At 36.1% G+C, this 19330-nt stretch overlaps 1 protein-coding gene across 1 annotated transcript in view; it reads right to left on the bottom strand.

Moving 5' to 3' along the window:
• Positions 1-19330, bottom strand: part of EYS (eyes shut homolog) — an 811979-nt gene that overhangs the window by 124387 nt on the left and 668262 nt on the right. The window contains 1 exon segment of the mRNA XM_033053725.1: positions 18786-18939. Coding sequence (XP_032909616.1) covers positions 18786-18939 — 154 coding nt within the window.

The raw sequence follows: 19330 nt of genomic DNA, 5'->3' as shown, positions 1-19330 counted from the left end.
TCCATTCTGGTGACATTCTCAGAAGCATCCCAGTAGGAAAAAAGAAATAGGCAGATACTTAATCTCTCTTATAATTCAGCAACAACTGCTATAACAACTCTATCCTATACTCAGCCCCTCTATAAAGGTCTCTGAATGCCTAATTCAGTTGAATTACATTAAGATCGACTGAAAATATGTCAAGAGAATGTGAGTCAGGGCATACATAGCTAAAGGTAGCTTCTTAAAAGAGGATATTTAGTTCTCCACTGTATTGCTTATGAATTGAAGGTACAAAGATGTCATCGCCAAAGAAAAGTTTTCTATTTAAGACAAGAATTATCACTAATATATTATTTGTGTTAAGCATTACTTAGGCTGTCACAAAAGTCCATGGGGAAGGGTAATGCATAATTTGTAATCCAGATAAAACCGGAAATCAAAAACTTTCTTATTAAGCTGTAACACCACTTAAGAGAGTTATCTCTGTATTTCCAATCCTCACCAACCTTGTGTGTCTGCTTTTGACACTGTCAGTAAGAAAGAAAGTAAGGCCTTGTCATCATAATTCTTTCAGACCCTCTTCAGGGCTGATGAATAAGCGATTTTTGGAGAAATGAAAGGCACAATTGCCAAAAGTGCTGGGCACGTTACAAATCTACTTTCACAAAGCATGAACAACTCACCTGAAGTCACTAATACAAGGCAGAAACATTAAATGACACTCTCAATTACCAGACTTCAGATTTATTGATTTGTGAAGCCTAATGCTGCACAATATAACCAGTTCATAGCATTTTTTAAGAATTGCTTTTTGGTGGATACGTATTGCTTTGAAACACACAAAGGAACAGAACAGAGCGGATTTCTGATTTCAGAATACATGCATAAATAGAGAATTGCACAGAACTTGAAGCTTACTGTTGTCATCTAAACTGATTAAAGTTCTCTACTCAACTTTATCTGGACCAGACTCATTAAATGTTTTGTTGAAGTCTGCTTTTGATAACACATGTGCTGTGTTTTCCCTCATCAGAATGAAAGTACAAGCTTTAGAACTGCTCTGTCAAAGAAATTAAGATTCTCATAATAATTTCATGTGTATTTTGTACTTGAACCTATTTAAATCAAAGCATCTAACATGAACAGCTAAGAACATTTTGCTGAGCTATAACCAACTATTTTTAAAGAAAAAAGAGACTGCTTTATGGTGATATGTTTATACACATTTTAGGTACAATTTTAAACTTATATGAAGATATAGGATTATGATGCTTATTGCTTGTTTGAATATCAAAAGGCAAAATATGGGTTATACTGTCATTTAGATGTGCTTCAGCAGAAACTACCTAAATAGCCAGATGTATATTTCCTAGTGTATTACAAATTTCTCTCCTATTTTTTTTCATTCACTTTGTTTAGTGGCATATTTGAGCTGAAATGTATTATTTGGAAAAATAAATAGTGCACAAGATTCCTGAATATAAACTGCAAAACAGAAAAGCAAGGTGAATATTATACATTAGTTTGTATGTGTAAATGCGTATTCACAGGCCATCTTTTATGAAGTTCTTTGGTTTTTTAAACAAAATAGATTGCTTTCATCAGATTGTAGAAACAAAAAGTATGATGTGCTCATGGAAAAAAACTCAATCTTGAATGATGTTAAATGTGCCACATTTCTTCATGGATAGTCAAAATCTTACATAGGCCTTTTAATAAGATTAAATTTTATGAATGCAAGTCAGTAAGGAAATTGTGGAAGTGCAAACAAGCACCACAGTGCCTGTTGCTGTATATATGAAATCCGGATTTGCTTACAGATGAAGTTCTTTATTTCTTGATTTTTGATGTCCAATTTGCCACTTATAAATGCAACTGCACACATATTGAATTTGGAAATATTAGAAATTATTTCACTACAAAACTACCCTGTGATTAATTATTTCATTTCAGAGCGATGTTTGATGTTATTAACCATGTAGATACTTTAGGTCAAGATTCAAGCATTGAAAAAATGTATCGATTTATCAGAATTAACATTTCTAACTGACAAAAATTAACTTCAAATTAAACTGCCTCTACTTAGCAACAAGTTAAATCATGCACAACTGGGGTCTTCCAGTTACTAGTTATATTACCTTCTTTATAGTGTTAGCCCTAATGAAAAGCATTTTAAATCACTATTTGCAGAGTGGGAATTTCTGCAGACTGGGAGAGTTGGTGTTCATTATCCTGAAAGGTAGGGAACTCCACTGTGTGTGATCCAGACCTGTCTCACACACTGCCCTGCTCCCTACCAGCTTACTTAATGTTGCAGCTCACCCCTGAGAGTGTCTGGCAGCCTCTGCAGCCAGCAGTAAAAATACACAAATTGCTGAAGTGGCCTGAATGAGCCTGAAGGACAGGCGGATTTCAGGTACTGCAACACCTAATTGTCCTTGCAGGGTGTTAATAGCAGGCACTCTTCTATTATGGCCCACCATAAAGCCAAAGTACACACTGATTTTCACAATTCCCACGGAATCACTGAATGGGCCGGGTTAGAAGGGACTGCTGGAGGTCACCTGTTCCAACCTCCCTGCTCAAGCAGGGTCCCCTAGACCCTGTTTCTTTTGTTTGCATCTGGATAGCTTTTTGAGTATCTCCACAAAGGGAGACAATGCCCATAGTTTTCCTGGGCACTCTGTTCCAGTGCTCAGCAATCCAATCCTCACAGCAAAGTAGCTCTTCCCCACATCAGGTGAAACTTCCAGGTTCTGCCTGTTGCCTCTTGGCTGTCTTCTGCATGTTGTATGCACAATTATAGTGGTACCTTCACAGCATTCCCTCACTAAAGGTTATTTTGTGGTGTTTGTTTGTGTGGGTTTTTTTACTGCAGTAGATAAAAGAATACTGGACTCTAGAAAAATGGATGATAACGTGATCACATCATGAATGTCTTTTGGTTCAGAGGATTCAGTACTGACCAGTACTTGAGTTCCATCAAATAGGTCGTAAAACAAGAAGTTTTGCTTTAGAATGAAATAAAAAGAGTTTTCTTTTATTTCAAAACACTCTTTAAAGCTTCAAACACCAAAATACCAAGAACAAACCAAGCTTATTAAAAAATGATCAAACTAAATGTATCAACATATCCCAGCCTACGTATCAGATACTTGCAAGGTTTGGAGAAAAAAGTTGCCCTTCAAATTTATACAGAAATGGAAAAATTGAATAATTTAAGATAATTGTGAATAGCAAAAACATTTCTAATGTAGTCAGAAGAGCATTCATGGACATCTACTTCAGACATGCCTCTGAGGCAAACCCTAGGAGGTCATGCTGGAAGGTTCTTTACCTCTGAAGGCCCAGTGAAAAACTTAATTATTTCCCTGGCTCACACTGGACACTGAGGGATGCCATGGGTAACTGACTCAGGTATTAGACAGACAATGAAATGCTGACTAAAAAAATTTCTACCCACTTAGCTGATCTGGATATAAGGGTATTAGGACAGCCTTCAAAGGAATGTTCTATCTGAATGGCAGTGTATTTTAGGAAACAGCTTTACCTATCCAACATAAGTAGCTATTAGAAATTATTTTAGTCTTCATCTATGCACCACAGAACCTTGTGATTAATATTAAATTATTTTTATAATAAAAAGATCTCTGTAAATCTTGTATCAGAGGGAAAAACTGAAGGAGATGAACAGACTTACCCAAGATATTGTCTGAAGAATGTCAAATACAACAGGTAATGAGTAAAAGTTCTGTGATTGTCATTATTTTCTTGATCTTATGTGAAGTTATTAGAAATTAGGATGAATTAATCTAAATCGAAATTAATCTAAATTAATTAATTTAGAAATTGCTTTTAAAGAGCATACCCACTGCACTTATTAAATTGCAGCAGTCAAATATTTGCCTGTTTTCAGTCAATATTAAGTGCTTTGCTTAATGATGAAAACTTTGCCTGCTATGCATCTGCCTCTCATTTGTGTGCCAGAAGAAGAGAGCTGGCAGGAAGATAGGATGAGCAGGGTTAGGTCAGCTAATTCTACCACTGTTTTCACTAAACAAATATTGCACTAGTTTTTTAAATTAAAAAAACAAACCAAAAATAAGCAAACAAACAACCAAACACCCCAACCAAACCAAGCAAGCAAACAAACAAAAATCCCAGCCAAAATAGGCTACTGTTTGGTAAGGAAGATTAAAAAAAACCCCATACACCTGCACCTGACATATAAAAGACAGGACACCTGCTGATGATTCCATTATATGCACTGCCAATAATTAGATAAACAAAATAAATTGTGTAGGGAATCAGTAATGGAAAATCTACTTCATAAGTATTTGCTTTTTTCTTTTCCCTGTCTTCCTTTTATCATTCTTTCTTATTCAGGAAGGGTTGAGGGAGCAAAGGAAGTTCTGAGTTTGTCCTCTATTGTCACAGCTGAATATTTAAGTAACATTTTGGGCAGATAGGGAAGAAACAGACCTTATTTGGCCTGAATTAGATACAAACTCCACACTGACAAAAAAAGAGAGCATGATTATTTCTAGAGGGGAAACTGAAAACAGGAAAAAGCTTATTAAGCGAAGTTTTTAATACTAATTTTTAATCTACTGACTATTTTGGAATCTGCTATCCATGATAATGATTTAAGGCATGGTATTTTTATAGTAGATGTGATTTGGAGCCCATAGAAAACCATCCTCAGCTATCTGGGGTTAAAAGAAGCAGAGATACTCTCAGCTATTGACATGTAAAGTATTTCAACAACTCAAAATGCAGTATGGAAGAATAAAATACCCAAATTTTTGTTTAATTTTTGTTTAAAGTGAGATTTTAAAGGTATAGAATATGTACATAAATTTTTCCAAGTTATTATGCAATGTAATTTATTTCATTATCTGAAGATGCAGGAGTACTATGCTGTCAAAGTTGCAGGTCACAAAACATTAGTTCATGTTTAGTTCAAGAATATGTGTAAGGTGAGATGAGATACATACTAGCTTCTTGCAGCTCATCTTGAATTTAAACTGAACAATTCTGTGCTGCTTCATTTCCTGCTCAATGTAGCTGTAAATGTTTTGGCCCTTTGGTTGTCTGTACTCAGTACTCAACCCTTGGTGAACTTAACTGTCTTCCTGCTCATAACTGAGAAAAATGGCAGCAGATTTTGAGTAGTTTAAAAAGAAAAGGTACAAAAGGAAAAAAAAAAGGAAACCCACAAAATATCAATAGCAAGAATTCTAAGCGAGAGCAAAAACACATGTTCAGAATTTAATCAGTACTACAACACTGCATGACCAAAGAAATAAAAGCTACCAAAAAAATGTCACAACCTTGCTGTCAACCTGTCAGAACACATGATCAGCTATAATAAAAAGTGTATGGACAAATCACTTAATTACTTTAAATCACAAAGCAGTGATATGAAATGAAATAATTCTGACAGTGATGCATTGAATAATGCTTGTCTTCTATGCATTAACTCCCCAGAGTAAGAACGAGAGGAATTTCCAAGATTTCCAAGATCTAGGTCTCTTTTTGGATCCAATTGCCATACCTGCTTGAGTCGTAAAATATTTCATATTTAATCTACTTTTAATAATGCACAGTTTTAGTCAATATGAAACTGTGCTGCTACCACAAAGAATGGTGCCCAATTGAAGAAACTGTTCAGAGAGTATAACTACTGATCTGACCTGGCTAAAAACAAAATTAACAAATCCCCCAAGAGATAATTTTTTAGTCAGATCAGCAGAATTTCTACAGCAGTTCACAACTAATCAAACCAAGTTAATCATCCTACTGTTTGATTGCCTGCTTGGTAAGTCTGACATAATCTTCCTGAACTAAGAGGGCTTTAATAAGAGATATTAATTCCAAAAGCTGTAAGATGCTGACCAATGTAAAACTCACAAGAAAATAAAACATCACAGATGTATATTGTCTGAAAATACATGATGTGAAATATAATATATGCAATAATAGAGGGTCATTTGCTATTCAATATGAATGAATGTTCTTGTATTAGAAGCTGTGAATATCTAAATACCACAGGATTACAGTAATTTCACGATTATAAGCCGCACCATTTTAACTAAAATTTTGGTCCAAACTCGAAGTGCGGCTTATAATCAAGTGCGGCTAATACATGGACAAAGAACAAAAAGTTGCTGTTTTAGTTTGGAGGATGGGTGTCTGCTGAGAAAGGCAGGAGCTTCTCGTTGAAATGGAGAATGTAAACCCCCTCCCTCCAAATTATTATAATTTTGAAATCAAGGGGCTTTCAGGCAAAGATATGGGAATTAGGAATAACAGTTCTTTATAGGGAAATTAAAATATAAATACAGTATTACAAAGAACAAACCCTGACAAAGTCACAGTGCAACCTGACACCCCGTCAGGCAGGGTGTTGGTAGCAGTCCCATTAAATGGTGGCTGCATCCTCCTGCCGTGACAGATGTGATTCAGTGGAAGCAGTGCTCCTGTAGAAGGTGTAGTTTCCCTCTGGAGGTCCAGTGGTGATGTGGAGAAATCCGGCTTTCCTCTGGAGTCCAGTGGAGAAAGGGGCTACCTTAACCTCTGTTTTTTTCTTGGTAAGAAATGCTGGGCTCTTCCCCCTGGCTGGAGCAACTCCCAATGGGATGTAGTAATTTTATCAGTCACGCAGTGGGACTCAATGGGCCAGTAGCAGAAAATGCCTCGCTGGAGGAAGGATGGGTTGTGAAAAGATAAAGAACAATGCCCTGCCTGGTATCCATGGATGGCCCATTAGTAGAAGATCTGCCGTTGAGATAAGGATCACTGCCCCCACGCTCAACAGATGGTGATAGAATAGATACCATTTATCACACTCTGTATTGTAATGTGCGGCTTATAATCAGGTGCGGCTTATATATGGACAAAGAACGAAAATTTGCCGATACCCGGAAGTGCGGCTTATAATTAGGTGCGGCTTTGCAATTTTTGAGACAAAGAAAATGGTCATGATGACAGTGTTTCTTTTTTTATTAAATAGATAATTTCACAATTATTAAGTATGTGGTTTTTGTTCTGGAAAAACAGCAAAGAAAGAAGCAAACAAAACCCTACAAAATAAAACCCAAAATTTTCTGGCTCAAATTTGAAAGTCTAAGAGTTTAAAAGGAAGCAGATGAAACTATATGGCCTTTAGAAAATATTCATAGCCTCTGGAGTGGAGACTGAGTACTTAGCAAGACCAAGAACACCACATCAACCTCAGTGCATCACCAAACAGAGTTCTAAAACTGAAAAACATGGATATACATTTGGTATAGGCTGCTGCTGAGATTATTGTCTGCATCAAGCAATCAGCAAACTCCACTCAGCTATTACCTTCAGGTTTTTTTTTTTACATATCCCCACCTTAAATTTCCCATAAAACCACTTATGTGCCTGCTTGTCCACATAAGAATTTAAGAAATTTCATTTAAAAAGCAGTAAGATAAAAGTGCCAGAGTCACTACCTCCACAAAATACATTAAGAAATCTTGAAAGATTGCAGGGTTAAGTATTTGATTGAAATAAATCCATTAAGACAAAGAAATGTGTTCTTCCCTTCTGTTAAAAGTGAAGGAAAAACTCAATCTTAATCAATGCCTTGCTCTTTGGTGGTTGAGGACAAGCACTTTTCATCCAAGGAAAGAAATGGTCAGAACATACCTTGTCTTATGTCAGGCACAGACTGGTGTTTAGTTTTGTTATTTTTTCACAACATTTGCTGTTAAGCAAAACTTATACCTGCCCCAGAAGGCAGGCAAGCATAATCCTGTTATTTTCCAGATGGATGAACAAAAGAGGTTGCAGAAGATTGTTTCTGACAGTGTTGGGAACAAAACCCAGGGGCCAAACCACATGTCAGATTTACATGAAATGTATTCAAATCAAGAGAAAATGTATTTTCTGAAGGTGTTTTGAACGGCTGCTGAGTAATTTAGTAGCAACACAGCAGGCTACACTGCAGCTCTCACATTCACATCTTTCATTACTGTTGGTCTGCTAGGTGCTGGCAGCTCTGACAAGACAATGTGAACCGTAGGGGGGATGAAGCAATTTCTGTGACAATGTATAGATCCCTAGTTCCTGGTGTCTCACTAAAACCCCTCAGCGCAGTAGGAAGTCACATCCACCTCTGCTGCAAACAGCAGAGCAGTACTGCAAATTGCATTGAAGCTGCAGAAAAAAACCCAGAGACATGTGTCCCAGGGCACAGATGTGAATTGGTGCCATATGAACACCATTTCCTCAAACAGGGAAATGTACAGCAAACGTGTGATACTGCGCTTGAGCAAAGCCTCCAGGAAAAGTAATCCACAACTGGAAGAATAATTTTTTTAATGTACTCCAAACCTTCAAGTTACATGTCTATTTAATACAGCTTATTTGAAGTGTGAGCTCAAAAGCAGATTTGGCATTATTTAATGTCTTGCTATTTTACATCAAAGTACAGGGTTGCCATAGACACCTGTTTACAGGTTCCAGAGACTCTGCTTACAAACTGTTGAAACAGTTACTCTATCTGGAAATACTCTCTAATGCAGCAGGTATTTTCCACACCCCTGGAAAAGCCATAGCACGAGCAGTGTGATACAATAATTACTTTTCTATGTTTACTGTATGCTAACACTTACTATCTGACTACAAGAATTCTCCAATATACTCACATTTACATTGTGCTGAACAACAGAATACTTACCCAACATAAGACAATACTACTTGTAATTTAAATAAACCAGAGGCTGCATATCTGTTACAAAATTTTGCCCACACAACCGCACACAGAAGGAATGCAGGAAAATCATGTTCGGTACCATTTCTCTGTTCCTTCTGCAGTGGGTTGACCTCAGTCAGCTGCCAGCTGCTCACCCAGCTGCTCTCTCTCCACTCCCTCTGAACATGACAGTGAATGTGGGGAAGCATGATGACAAAACTGCTGGGCCAAGATAAAGACAGGGAGATCACTTACCAATTATTATGACGGGGAAAATTCATTTAATTTATTGTCATTTAAATAGATTAGGATGGTTAGAAACAAAGAGAAAAATTAACCTCCTGCTCCCTAACCCCCTTTTTTCCAGACTCAACTTTGCTCCATTCCCAACTTCTGTTTCTACCCCACACAAACAATGCAGAAGGAGGATGGGGAAACATGGCTCAGTTTATGAAAGCTCCTCTCTGCTGCTTCTTACCTCTCACACCTTCCCCCTCCTCCAGTGGGGGATCTCCATGGGTCACAGTACTTTCATGAAACACCCACCAGCTGCAGCCCCCGCTGCCAGTGCCTGGGCACCTGCACTCTGCACATCTCCTTCCTAAAACCTTTGCAGCACTTAGCTAAAAGATTAAATAATTGAGTAATGATCACAAAATGACAAAGCATCTTTGGATGAAGCTGGTCACAGCTGTAAGGGAAGCATCACTAGCTCCACAGAAAATAGATCAACAAAGCTAAAGAGCACAGAAGGCAAGTGGTACACAATAGTGACCAAACAGAGAAGAAAGTTTCCCAGATGCTTCACAGACTAAGAAAAAAACAGGTGAATGTATGCTTCAAAGAACAAGCTAATGATAGGAACAATCACAGTGGTGGAGAGATAAATAAAACAATTTCTCCCACCTGAATTAGTTACACAAAAATATAAATTCCTCACAGAATCCATGCACTTCAGTTAAAGGAAGAGAAATACCTTCTTTCCTATGATGTGTTCCACAAATGAGTTTCCTGCAGACTCTCAGAAAGATGCTGTGGATATCTCTCTCAGAAAGATGAAATTTACTCCTCTCTCTTTTTTCCTCTCCTTTTTTCACGACTATCAAGGAGGACTATGTAATAAATGTATGTGTGAATTTTACTGAATATTCTCTTTAATCAAGTGACTCAATTTGCAGCACCAAATTTTCTTACTGCTGCTATGCAGAGCTAGACCTAAACTGGCTAGTCTTTAAACAAACAGCTGTCTTGTTGTTTCTTCTCTGTATATGTGAAAACTGTGTATTAAACATCTTCCTGAAATTTATTTAGAAGACAAGAATTTAGAAAAAATAAGATTTTAGTAATTAAAATTAAATAATTACCATCTCTATTTCCTCTTTCCCTGAGCCCCCATGAAAAAGGTTATCCAATGAAACAAAGATCCCCACTACAACTGAGATCCTGTGTACATTTCTGGTCACAGACATGGACTGAGTATAGCACAAAATACAGGTTATGCACCAGATGCTCAGTGTCACATCTTTGCCACAGAACATTTAGTCTTTTGAACATTTTTTGGGGATAGGTAAATAGTACTCCCACTTTAGAGTTGTACGAAGTAACAAGCTAAGATTTAACAAACTTTCTGAACACATGTTGAAAATTTGCTGTTGGGCTTCACCTGGACCAAGACAAGCTTCTCTCTTCTCAGCAAACAGGAGAAAATTCAGCCTAATCCCACAGCAGTCTGGACTGCACGACTTTGCTGCCTGCTTTGTTGTTTGTGGAGCCCTGCCATCTGACTCCTCTGTGGTTATTGGTGCTCATGAGATGAACCAGAGAGAGCCAAACTGGCTTGTTGAGAGACAGATACCTTTTCTTGCCCTTCCCTCTACCACTGCTTTCTTGGACATTCGCACAAAGGCTGGCTGACTACTGTTTTTTATTTTCTACTGGTTTCCAATTCCTACAGAGCAAATAGCACTTCCTATTGCTCTCAGCTAAAGTAAACCTGAAGAGAATTGCCAATTGTTATTAGCACACTGAACCAATTTTATTTCTGTATTGATCTTTCACATACAGAACAACAGGTTTTAGGAAGAGAATTAAAAAACTACTTCTGATTCACAGTTTTATTTTGTTGTTTAGCTCTTCAGAACTTTCAGATACAACAGAGTAAACTACTATCTCACTTAGAAAGTAGGCAACAGGGCACCTTCAAAAGATATTTAGCTCTGTACTCTAATGCTATAGTTCCATGTGCTGTGCCAAATCAACAGAAAGTGAACTGTTGTCTGAAAAGTCTTCTGTGCAAATCATTGGGTGGATATATATGATGAATTTTAGAGAATTTTATATACATTAGAAATAAAAAGAAAATATATTGAAATGATAAAAATATTGAACAATATATCAGATTATCTTGAATTTTATTATTTTATTATTCCTTCTGTAATCCAGTGACTCCTTTCCTTCTTGTCAATGATACCTGCACTGTTTCATACATAATGCCTAGTGTCCCTTCAGCAGTACTGAAATCCCTTGGTACTAGCATGTATGTGAAATAACTGTTATTCCTTCCAAGCAGATCAGAAGGACCATGCATCCCACTTCCTCCCTGGAACAGTGGGAGTAGCCAAATATTTTGATATCTTTGCTCTTTCACCCAGCCTGACCCAGACACAAGAAGATGGAAAAGTGAATCTTATGAGATCACTGTCAATATGGAGAAACCACAATGAGTAAGCAATCACATCAACAGTACCTGGAATACAATGTTTATTCAGCACACAGAAAAAACAAGAGTATGTGCAAGTCTGCACCATTAAAGTAGTGTTTCCTTTAATACAGAAAGGGAGGGGTCTAAAGAACTTAAGAAATTTTGGAAATTTAGGTTTAATGCAATTTAGAATTCTGATGATATAATAAAAAATCTCTTACATATGCTTTATCTGCAACACTGTTGAAAGGCAAATCATATAATTTTCAAAGCAGATGTATCAAGAAAATGGAAATTGGTTAACATAAACTATTAGAACTTTATTCTTCCTATTTTTCTTGCAGAAACCCAGAGATTCTTTGAATATAGGAATTTTAAATTTGTAACACATCCCCAAATCTAAAAGAGAAATATAAAGAAATGTGCATTCATTATGCTTTATAATGTATAGTTTAATTCTAGTAAATTCACAACTCACTGTCTTTAGACGACCTGATAAATTGTGACATAGAGATTCAGTAAAATCTCACAGAGAAATAACTGTTGTTAGCAGCATCACTCACTAAGAAAGTTATAAATAATTACTGCAATTGTCAATAACACATTGGAACTGTTTCTTTAATGTGATTATTATCCTTAAAATTTCCTCTGGAAAATGAAATTTTCTTGTTATTCTGAAAATTACACTAGCTGCTATTTTTTCATGTTTGATTTGGTTAGTAGTTTTAGTTTTTGTAGTACATATCCTTGTAGGAACTCAAATGACACTTAATGCAACCCTGTAATTTCTCCATAAGAAAACACAGCAGATATAATTCATTTTGAAATGCAGTCTTTTAATCTCAGATAAATGTATAATCAGAAGATGAAAATATTATGACACCACATGCTGTGAACTGGTCTGTGGTCAGTCACTTTGTAATAAACCATCCAAAACCAGCTGATGATTTTTTTTTTGTGTACCTCCTTACAGATAGAGTATGAGACACAAAAACAAGCCCTTGACTTATTATAAACATGATTTAGCCACAGCTGTAGCATTAATGTGTTACAAACCTTACTCTCATACTGAATGCAAAACACAGCACTATACCAGGTACTGAGAAGAAAACTCCAACCCAGCTGAAACCAGGACAGCTGGCTTGAGCAGGAATGTTGGAAGGACCTCCAGAGGTCCTTTCCAGCCTAAACAATCACTTGATTCTGTCCTTCTGTGTTCTTGGGTCATTCCTGTAAGGTCAGTTTATGCAAGAAAACCTAGTGTAAATCCAGAGCATGAAGGGTACAGGAATTCAAACATCTGTTCTTCAAGTCAGTAGCTAATGAGCTTGAACAGCCATAGCAGTTGGTTTGTTGGCTTTGACAGATCACTGATGAAATATTGCATACTGCTGATAAATGAAGGCAAAAAAAAGTTTCAGAAAGTGGTTTCTGTTTCTAAACACTCTGAAGTGTTCTGTTCATATACAAAAGCTGAATTTGAACAGAACACAATTGAAAAAAAAGGTAATCTTTTCTATATCCTTTATCAGAATCCATTTTTTGAGTTATTCCAGATAACATGCCTTATGGAATTATTTAACTAGCTGATTCCAATGTTCCAAATTATTATTTTTTTTAAATTTTAATTGCATATACAAGAATTTGTATTCATTAGCTTGATTTAATGCATCTCTTATGGGACTATTTTTAAAACCGAATAGATGTAGTGTGATTACTTTTGTAAAGCTGTGACAGCTCGATTAATGAAATCGGGATTAAGGCTTTCAGAGAACAAACACTACATAGGTGTACAGGGCAAAAGCATTCCTACCTTATAGTGGCAAATGTGATGATTTTATGAAATTTTCAATTGCTATAGAAAATGCAGAAAACATAAATTCATGCAGTTATATATGTGTCCTTCTAAAAGTAATCACAAATTTTCTTCAAAATGTATTTAGTATAATTAATATTGTGCAGCATTTCCAGTTCTATGCAACACAACATTGGTATAATTCATCTATGTGCTGACTTAAAATTACAGTAAATTCACGAATACAAGCCACACTGAGTATAAGTCGCATCGCCGGGTGTTGGCAAACATTTTGTTTTTTGTCCATAAATAAGCCGCATATGAGTATAAGCCGCTCTGTCATTCGCAGCGAGGACCCGCGTGCAACAAAGTTGCCAAATACTAACAGAACCATGGCGGGGCGGGGTTTACTGTCTCGGCTCGGGCCATGAGGGCTCGGGGCTGCCGACGGGGCTGGGTGGCCCAGCTCGGTGCTGCCGCTCGGCAGGGCCGCTCGGGGCCGGCCGCTGCCACTGCTGGGCTCGGTCACCACGGCCCGGCGCTGCCCCGCGGCGGCAGGTAGGGTACAGAGCCCGCCGGCACCTGCGGCGGCGATGGGAGGCAGGGATGTAGCCTGCCTGCTCCTGCGGTGGCGGCACGCGGGGACGGGAGCCCCCTGAGCCGCGGGGCCAAGCAGGAGAGAGCCCCTGCTTCCCCCGAGCTGCAGGGTTAAGCAGGAGGGAGCTGCCCCGCCTTCCCCACCCCCTGTGCTGCCTGCGCGGAGCAGCTCCATCCGCCGCACAACAGAGTAACCAATTTGTAACAACCGCGTAAATGCAGGGTTTTACTGGCAGGAGCTTGACTTTGCAGTTTGCACTGACTTGGTTTGCACTCCCAGGGTTGAAAATGTCAGAAAATTATTCACATATTGGCTGCTCCTGAGTATTAGCCGCATTTCTGGTATGGGAGCAAAATTTTGGTCAAAACAGTGCGGCTTGTATTCGTGAAATTACTGTAAAAATTAAGATACAGAGTATGTAAAAGATTCCTTTTTAAAACCCACACCTAAATGTGTTTTCCTTAATAATTTTACAAATTAATATAATAAAATAAAAATTCTTAAATCTATCCCAGACTGTTTTCACTGTTAATCTTCAAATAATTTTGAAAAGATGAGGTGTGATAAGATGACAGCAATGTTGCACGTAGTTGTCTCAAGTAATTTACCAAATCACCTTTCCATTTTTCATTCGTAATTGATTATTGTTGGAACTCAGTACTGCACATATGAAACCTAGGCTACACTATGTACTTGCTGAAATACAAAACCTGCTGCTCAGATGTTTCCAAATCATAAAAAAAAAAATTAAAAATGCTATATTTCTAGGTAATTGTCAATGTTGGAAGCAATAGTAAGACATCAGATAATTAGATTTGCTTCCTTTCTTTTTGGTTTACTGATTTAATATAATTTTAAGCAATACTTTCACATTATGCAGGATCCTCAACACCTGTAAATAATAATAAAAATATGCACTAATATGAAAACCTATATATCTCTGAAATAATGAAATTAAATAGGTAAACACCATGACTAAAAATGAACCAACATATTGTATGGATAATGATTTACACATTTTTTTTAAAATATATTTTCAGAATGCACTTGCAAGAAAAAGCTTTGTACAATAGTTCAATCAATGGTTTTCTTCTTCTGTGGAAAGGGAGGAAGTAGAAGTGTGGGTAAAATCATGGACACTGATAGTATAATCATGTAACTAGTACTTAATACATCACATCTTGCCAAAGTTTTCATGTGGAGGTACAAAAACATGCTGAGGACTTTCACAGTTCAGAATGTGCCATCTGCTTATGAAGCTGGAAGACCAAATAAAAAACTTCAGCAGCTTCTGTACCACTGCATGGTCTAGGTGAGAGTTGGCCAAATTAACTAGATAATTTATTTAATAAACAAACTCTTTTAAGGACAGCTAAAGGTGCCCTTCTCAGCAATGAGTAAATGTTCACATCCATACTACTGATTAAAGTGTGACAGAAAACTGGGAACAACTGCTTCCAATATGTTCACTTGGAAGACACATGAAAATGTAAATGTACATAATACATGATATTGCTCTGTGGGGATGAGCACTATGTTCATTCAGAGAAAAATGCTGTAAGTTCTGCACATAAATGAGATGGAAGACTGATGCTGTCTCATACAGGGAAGATTTTATTTAATGCTTGTTTGGAATCTCCCAAAAGAAAAGGACCCTTTGTCTGTGCAGAACAGATAAAAGTGTCATTCAGAGACAAAAATCTAAGATATCTAAAAAATATCAGTACTCATATTCTAAAAACAACAGTCCACCTTACTATCTAGAAAAATCAAAATCCTGATGACCTGATTATCTCAATATCTTTCTTGTTAAATTTACCTTCATTCAACCACTGAATTGAAGGAACATCATTTGTCCTCATGGCAGTCATATCACTTTAACCACAAAGTAGAGCAAATTTTCTATCAGGCAAAAGCATTTCAGAACCCACTCACAGAATGAAATGTGTTTGAATTAATGTTCTTTGAATAACTTTAAAGAACAAATCCATAAAACCAATCCAAACTACATTTCAAGTATGTGCTCAAAGCTTTAACTGAAAAAACCCAATACAATCTCAATTATGAAATCACAAAAAAAAAATTATAATCGAATGCACATTTTCAAACCAGTAATCAAATCATCCTAAAATAAACAGAAATAGAAACAAGGAATGAAATGGCATTGAAACAGGTTTCTATTTTCTTTAGGCAAGGCAAAAAAAGTAAGCAATCAGAGCTTTATTGACTTTCTTCTATATAGTTGCCATTTCCCAAGCATCATAAAGACAATGACTGAACATTTAAAACTCATTTAATCTTCATCAGGTTTGAGAAAATGGCCATATCTAAGAAACTAATCATACAGTTAAAAGAAAGCAATAGCTTTAAACTAAGGGAACGTATTAGTTTCCTGCATATGGATTTAAAAGAATAAGTTTGAAAAGGAGAAAATCTACTTATATGGATGTTACTGGACATGTTAATTGTAGTGTTTAACCACTGGAGTCACAGTTTCATCCAAAGAAGGAATCACTGTCAAATATGATCTTCCAAACTAATTCAAAGTCAAATGTAACAAATGTATTGTTCCCCTGTTGGAGAGCTTTGAAACAGTAACAAAAAATGTTTATTTATTCTACTCTTTGACTCTTTTCCTGCATTATAAGGCAAAAATTCCACACATTAATTTTGCAGGTAAAGCATACAGATAGAATTATCTATCTCCAGCAGCCTCTGAGAACACAAATCAGCAGTTTGTCATGGATTCATATTTTACATCTCATGATACAAGATCTTGGGAGGCTACAACCGCCTTGTCAAGTTTGCTTTTTCCTTTGACAGAGGTTAAGGATGATTGCTGAAGGATTACAATTTTATTGCTGCTTGGTGAAGGATATACTGCTCTCTCTACCTTTTAGAAGGACTCAGAAGAATAATCACAAGTCATTTTGAAGGCCAAGCCCATAAACTCAAATTCATGTAAATCCCTGCTAGTCACAATCTACAGTCACACCTTGCAAGTGATTTAGTATGCCACTGTTTCAAAAGATAGAAGTATAAAATTCCAATAAACAAAGGAAATGTGTAAATTGGACTGGCATTATTTTTTTAGTGTAACAACAAGAAGAATGGGGCCATAAATACAGAGGTGTTAATTTTAAGGTAGAAAAAAAGGAAATCAATTTTTTGGTGTAAACTTGAACTCTATACCTAGAATCAGTTTTTTAGTTGCTGTTTAACTGCATTTGCTGCTAAGATATTATTAGACTTTGCAATTTGTACAGCATTTTAATGGCTTAAATGTATGAAGGAAAGACAATGCTACCACAGCTGACGCAGTGCAGACAATTTTCTGACCAATGTCTCACACAAGAGAAGTCTCTGGGATTAAAAAACAAACTTAGAATAGTTTATTAGTATTGAGCTGTATAACACTATCAAGTATTTTATGAGAGAAAAAAATTCTTTATCTGCTAGATCAAAAAGAGAGAACGTGATATAATTTTCTTTGTAAATTTTATATACTTTTACAGTCTGTAAAAAATCCTAAAATAAATACACTGTCAGCTAATAAGATTTGAATGTATGCTATGTGACTGCTCCATTAATACTAGAAGTTAATACTAAGCATAAAGGGAAAAAAAATCCCTGTTTTAAATGCAGAAAAAGAGTAATTTAGAGATCTGTGGCTGAGAAGAAATAGGAGATGGAAACAAAACAGTTTCTTAAATGGCAGCTCCTTTTAGCCTTTCATATATTGAAAAGAGGATTTATATTTTAACAAGTTTGTTTCTAAAAGAAGTGGTAACGCTTATGCATTAAGCATACAATCTAACCAAAAAAATCCTGAACATTCTCTTCTCCCCATAACAATCTACTCTATATACTGAGATCATCAAATCTCTGTCATTTTAGAATTTATCAACATTTACATCACAGAGAAGCAGTTCAGAAGAAAAACACAAATATATTCAGATTTGCTTTGATTTTCTTTTTTTGGAGTAAAAGGCAATTTTGAAACATTTGTGTTTCATGGTAACTTTTGCAGCAGTCTCCTTCACATACCATCCTCTATCAGCAAAAAAAAAAGTCTAGCTTTAATTTAACAATTTGCACACTGCATTCCCTCACATCACAAATATTTACAGTCCAGGTGCAGCAGTTAAGTCTAATACTTAAATTATGTAAAAAACCAATACTATCTTAATCACAGTAATTTGATATTTTATGTAGTTGTCATTATTATTTGTAAAATGTTTCTGAAGTAAAGATTGAGTGCCTTACCGTTATTTAACATGAGTAATATAAATATAACAAAAAGACCCTATATTATTTCTGTTTTACTTCTTACCTAGCTTGCATACGTAAAATCTGATGACTGGAAAAGAATTAATTCATGGTAGATGAACCACTCTGAGAACTATTGTTTGTACAAGACGAAAAATGACAGTAGTGAGTAGCCACTGTTGTATAATGCTGATAATGCAGTGGTAAATATGGATATTACAACTTTTAGAATCATAGTTGTTTGGATAAGACTTTTAAAATCACCAAGTCCACCCTGCAATGTGAGATGTTGATAGCATGTCCATTTTAAATTTTTTATCTTAAATAATATATTAATTTTATATGTAGCACTAAAATTCTGATGACAAATCTAATTTATTCAATGTGTTAATCAATAAGCATAACATAAGAGACCCCCATCATTAACCTCCAAAATTATGTTTAAACTGTTTCAGTTCTCAAACTGACTTAATCTATATCTGTAATTATATCTGGACTTTGAATGATTCATGAGTTCTTCAAAGGACTGAAGTAATCTGTGTGAACTAAAATGTATTTTCAATCAAGGAGATTACCTTATGAAAAAGGTTTCTAAATTTGCTTTCTAATTTGAATTATCTTTTTATCATCCAAAAAAAAAAGTGAAATCACATTTATTGCTCAATATAGATGATAAAAACTCTTTTAGTGTAACCTAGTGGTAAATTCTTACCTTATTGTGACAGGGATGAGTATACCCTTGCTGATTGATTGGTTCAGGGATACAGTCAGAATGTTCTGAGAGCTTCCACAGCCTAATCGAACTGTTGGTCTTCCCTCCACAAGATACAAGTGAAGAAACTGCTCTCCAAAATTTTTTTCACCAGCTTTGAAAACAAAAATGGAGTTAGTCACACTTCTGAAAGTGTAGGATTTCACACCACCAGACACGATGCCTCTGTGACATTGGGGACCTTTCTGTCCATACACAGGACTCTTCTTGAGTGACAGTGAGGAAAAAAAAAATCAGACTCTGTTAATCTCTGTATTTAGCTGATAACAGTTTAAAGTACAAAAAAATTACTAAAAGACAAAATTAATACCACTGCAGTTGCATCAATCTTACAAGGACCTTTACATTAATTGAACTTCTCTCTATATCCACCAGTATCATTAAGGCAACTAAAACACCCCAAAATCACATTCATTCAGCTTTTCAAATATATTATAGAAAACAAAAATTATAAAAGAACATGTCTTACAATAGATTTAAAGATT

The sequence above is a fragment of the Catharus ustulatus genome, chromosome 3 (assembly GCF_009819885.2).
Source record: "Catharus ustulatus isolate bCatUst1 chromosome 3, bCatUst1.pri.v2, whole genome shotgun sequence".
Lineage (NCBI taxonomy): Eukaryota > Metazoa > Chordata > Aves > Passeriformes > Turdidae > Catharus > Catharus ustulatus.
Note: the sequence above shows the minus strand (reverse complement) of the source record. Positions and strands in the feature narration are given on the sequence as shown.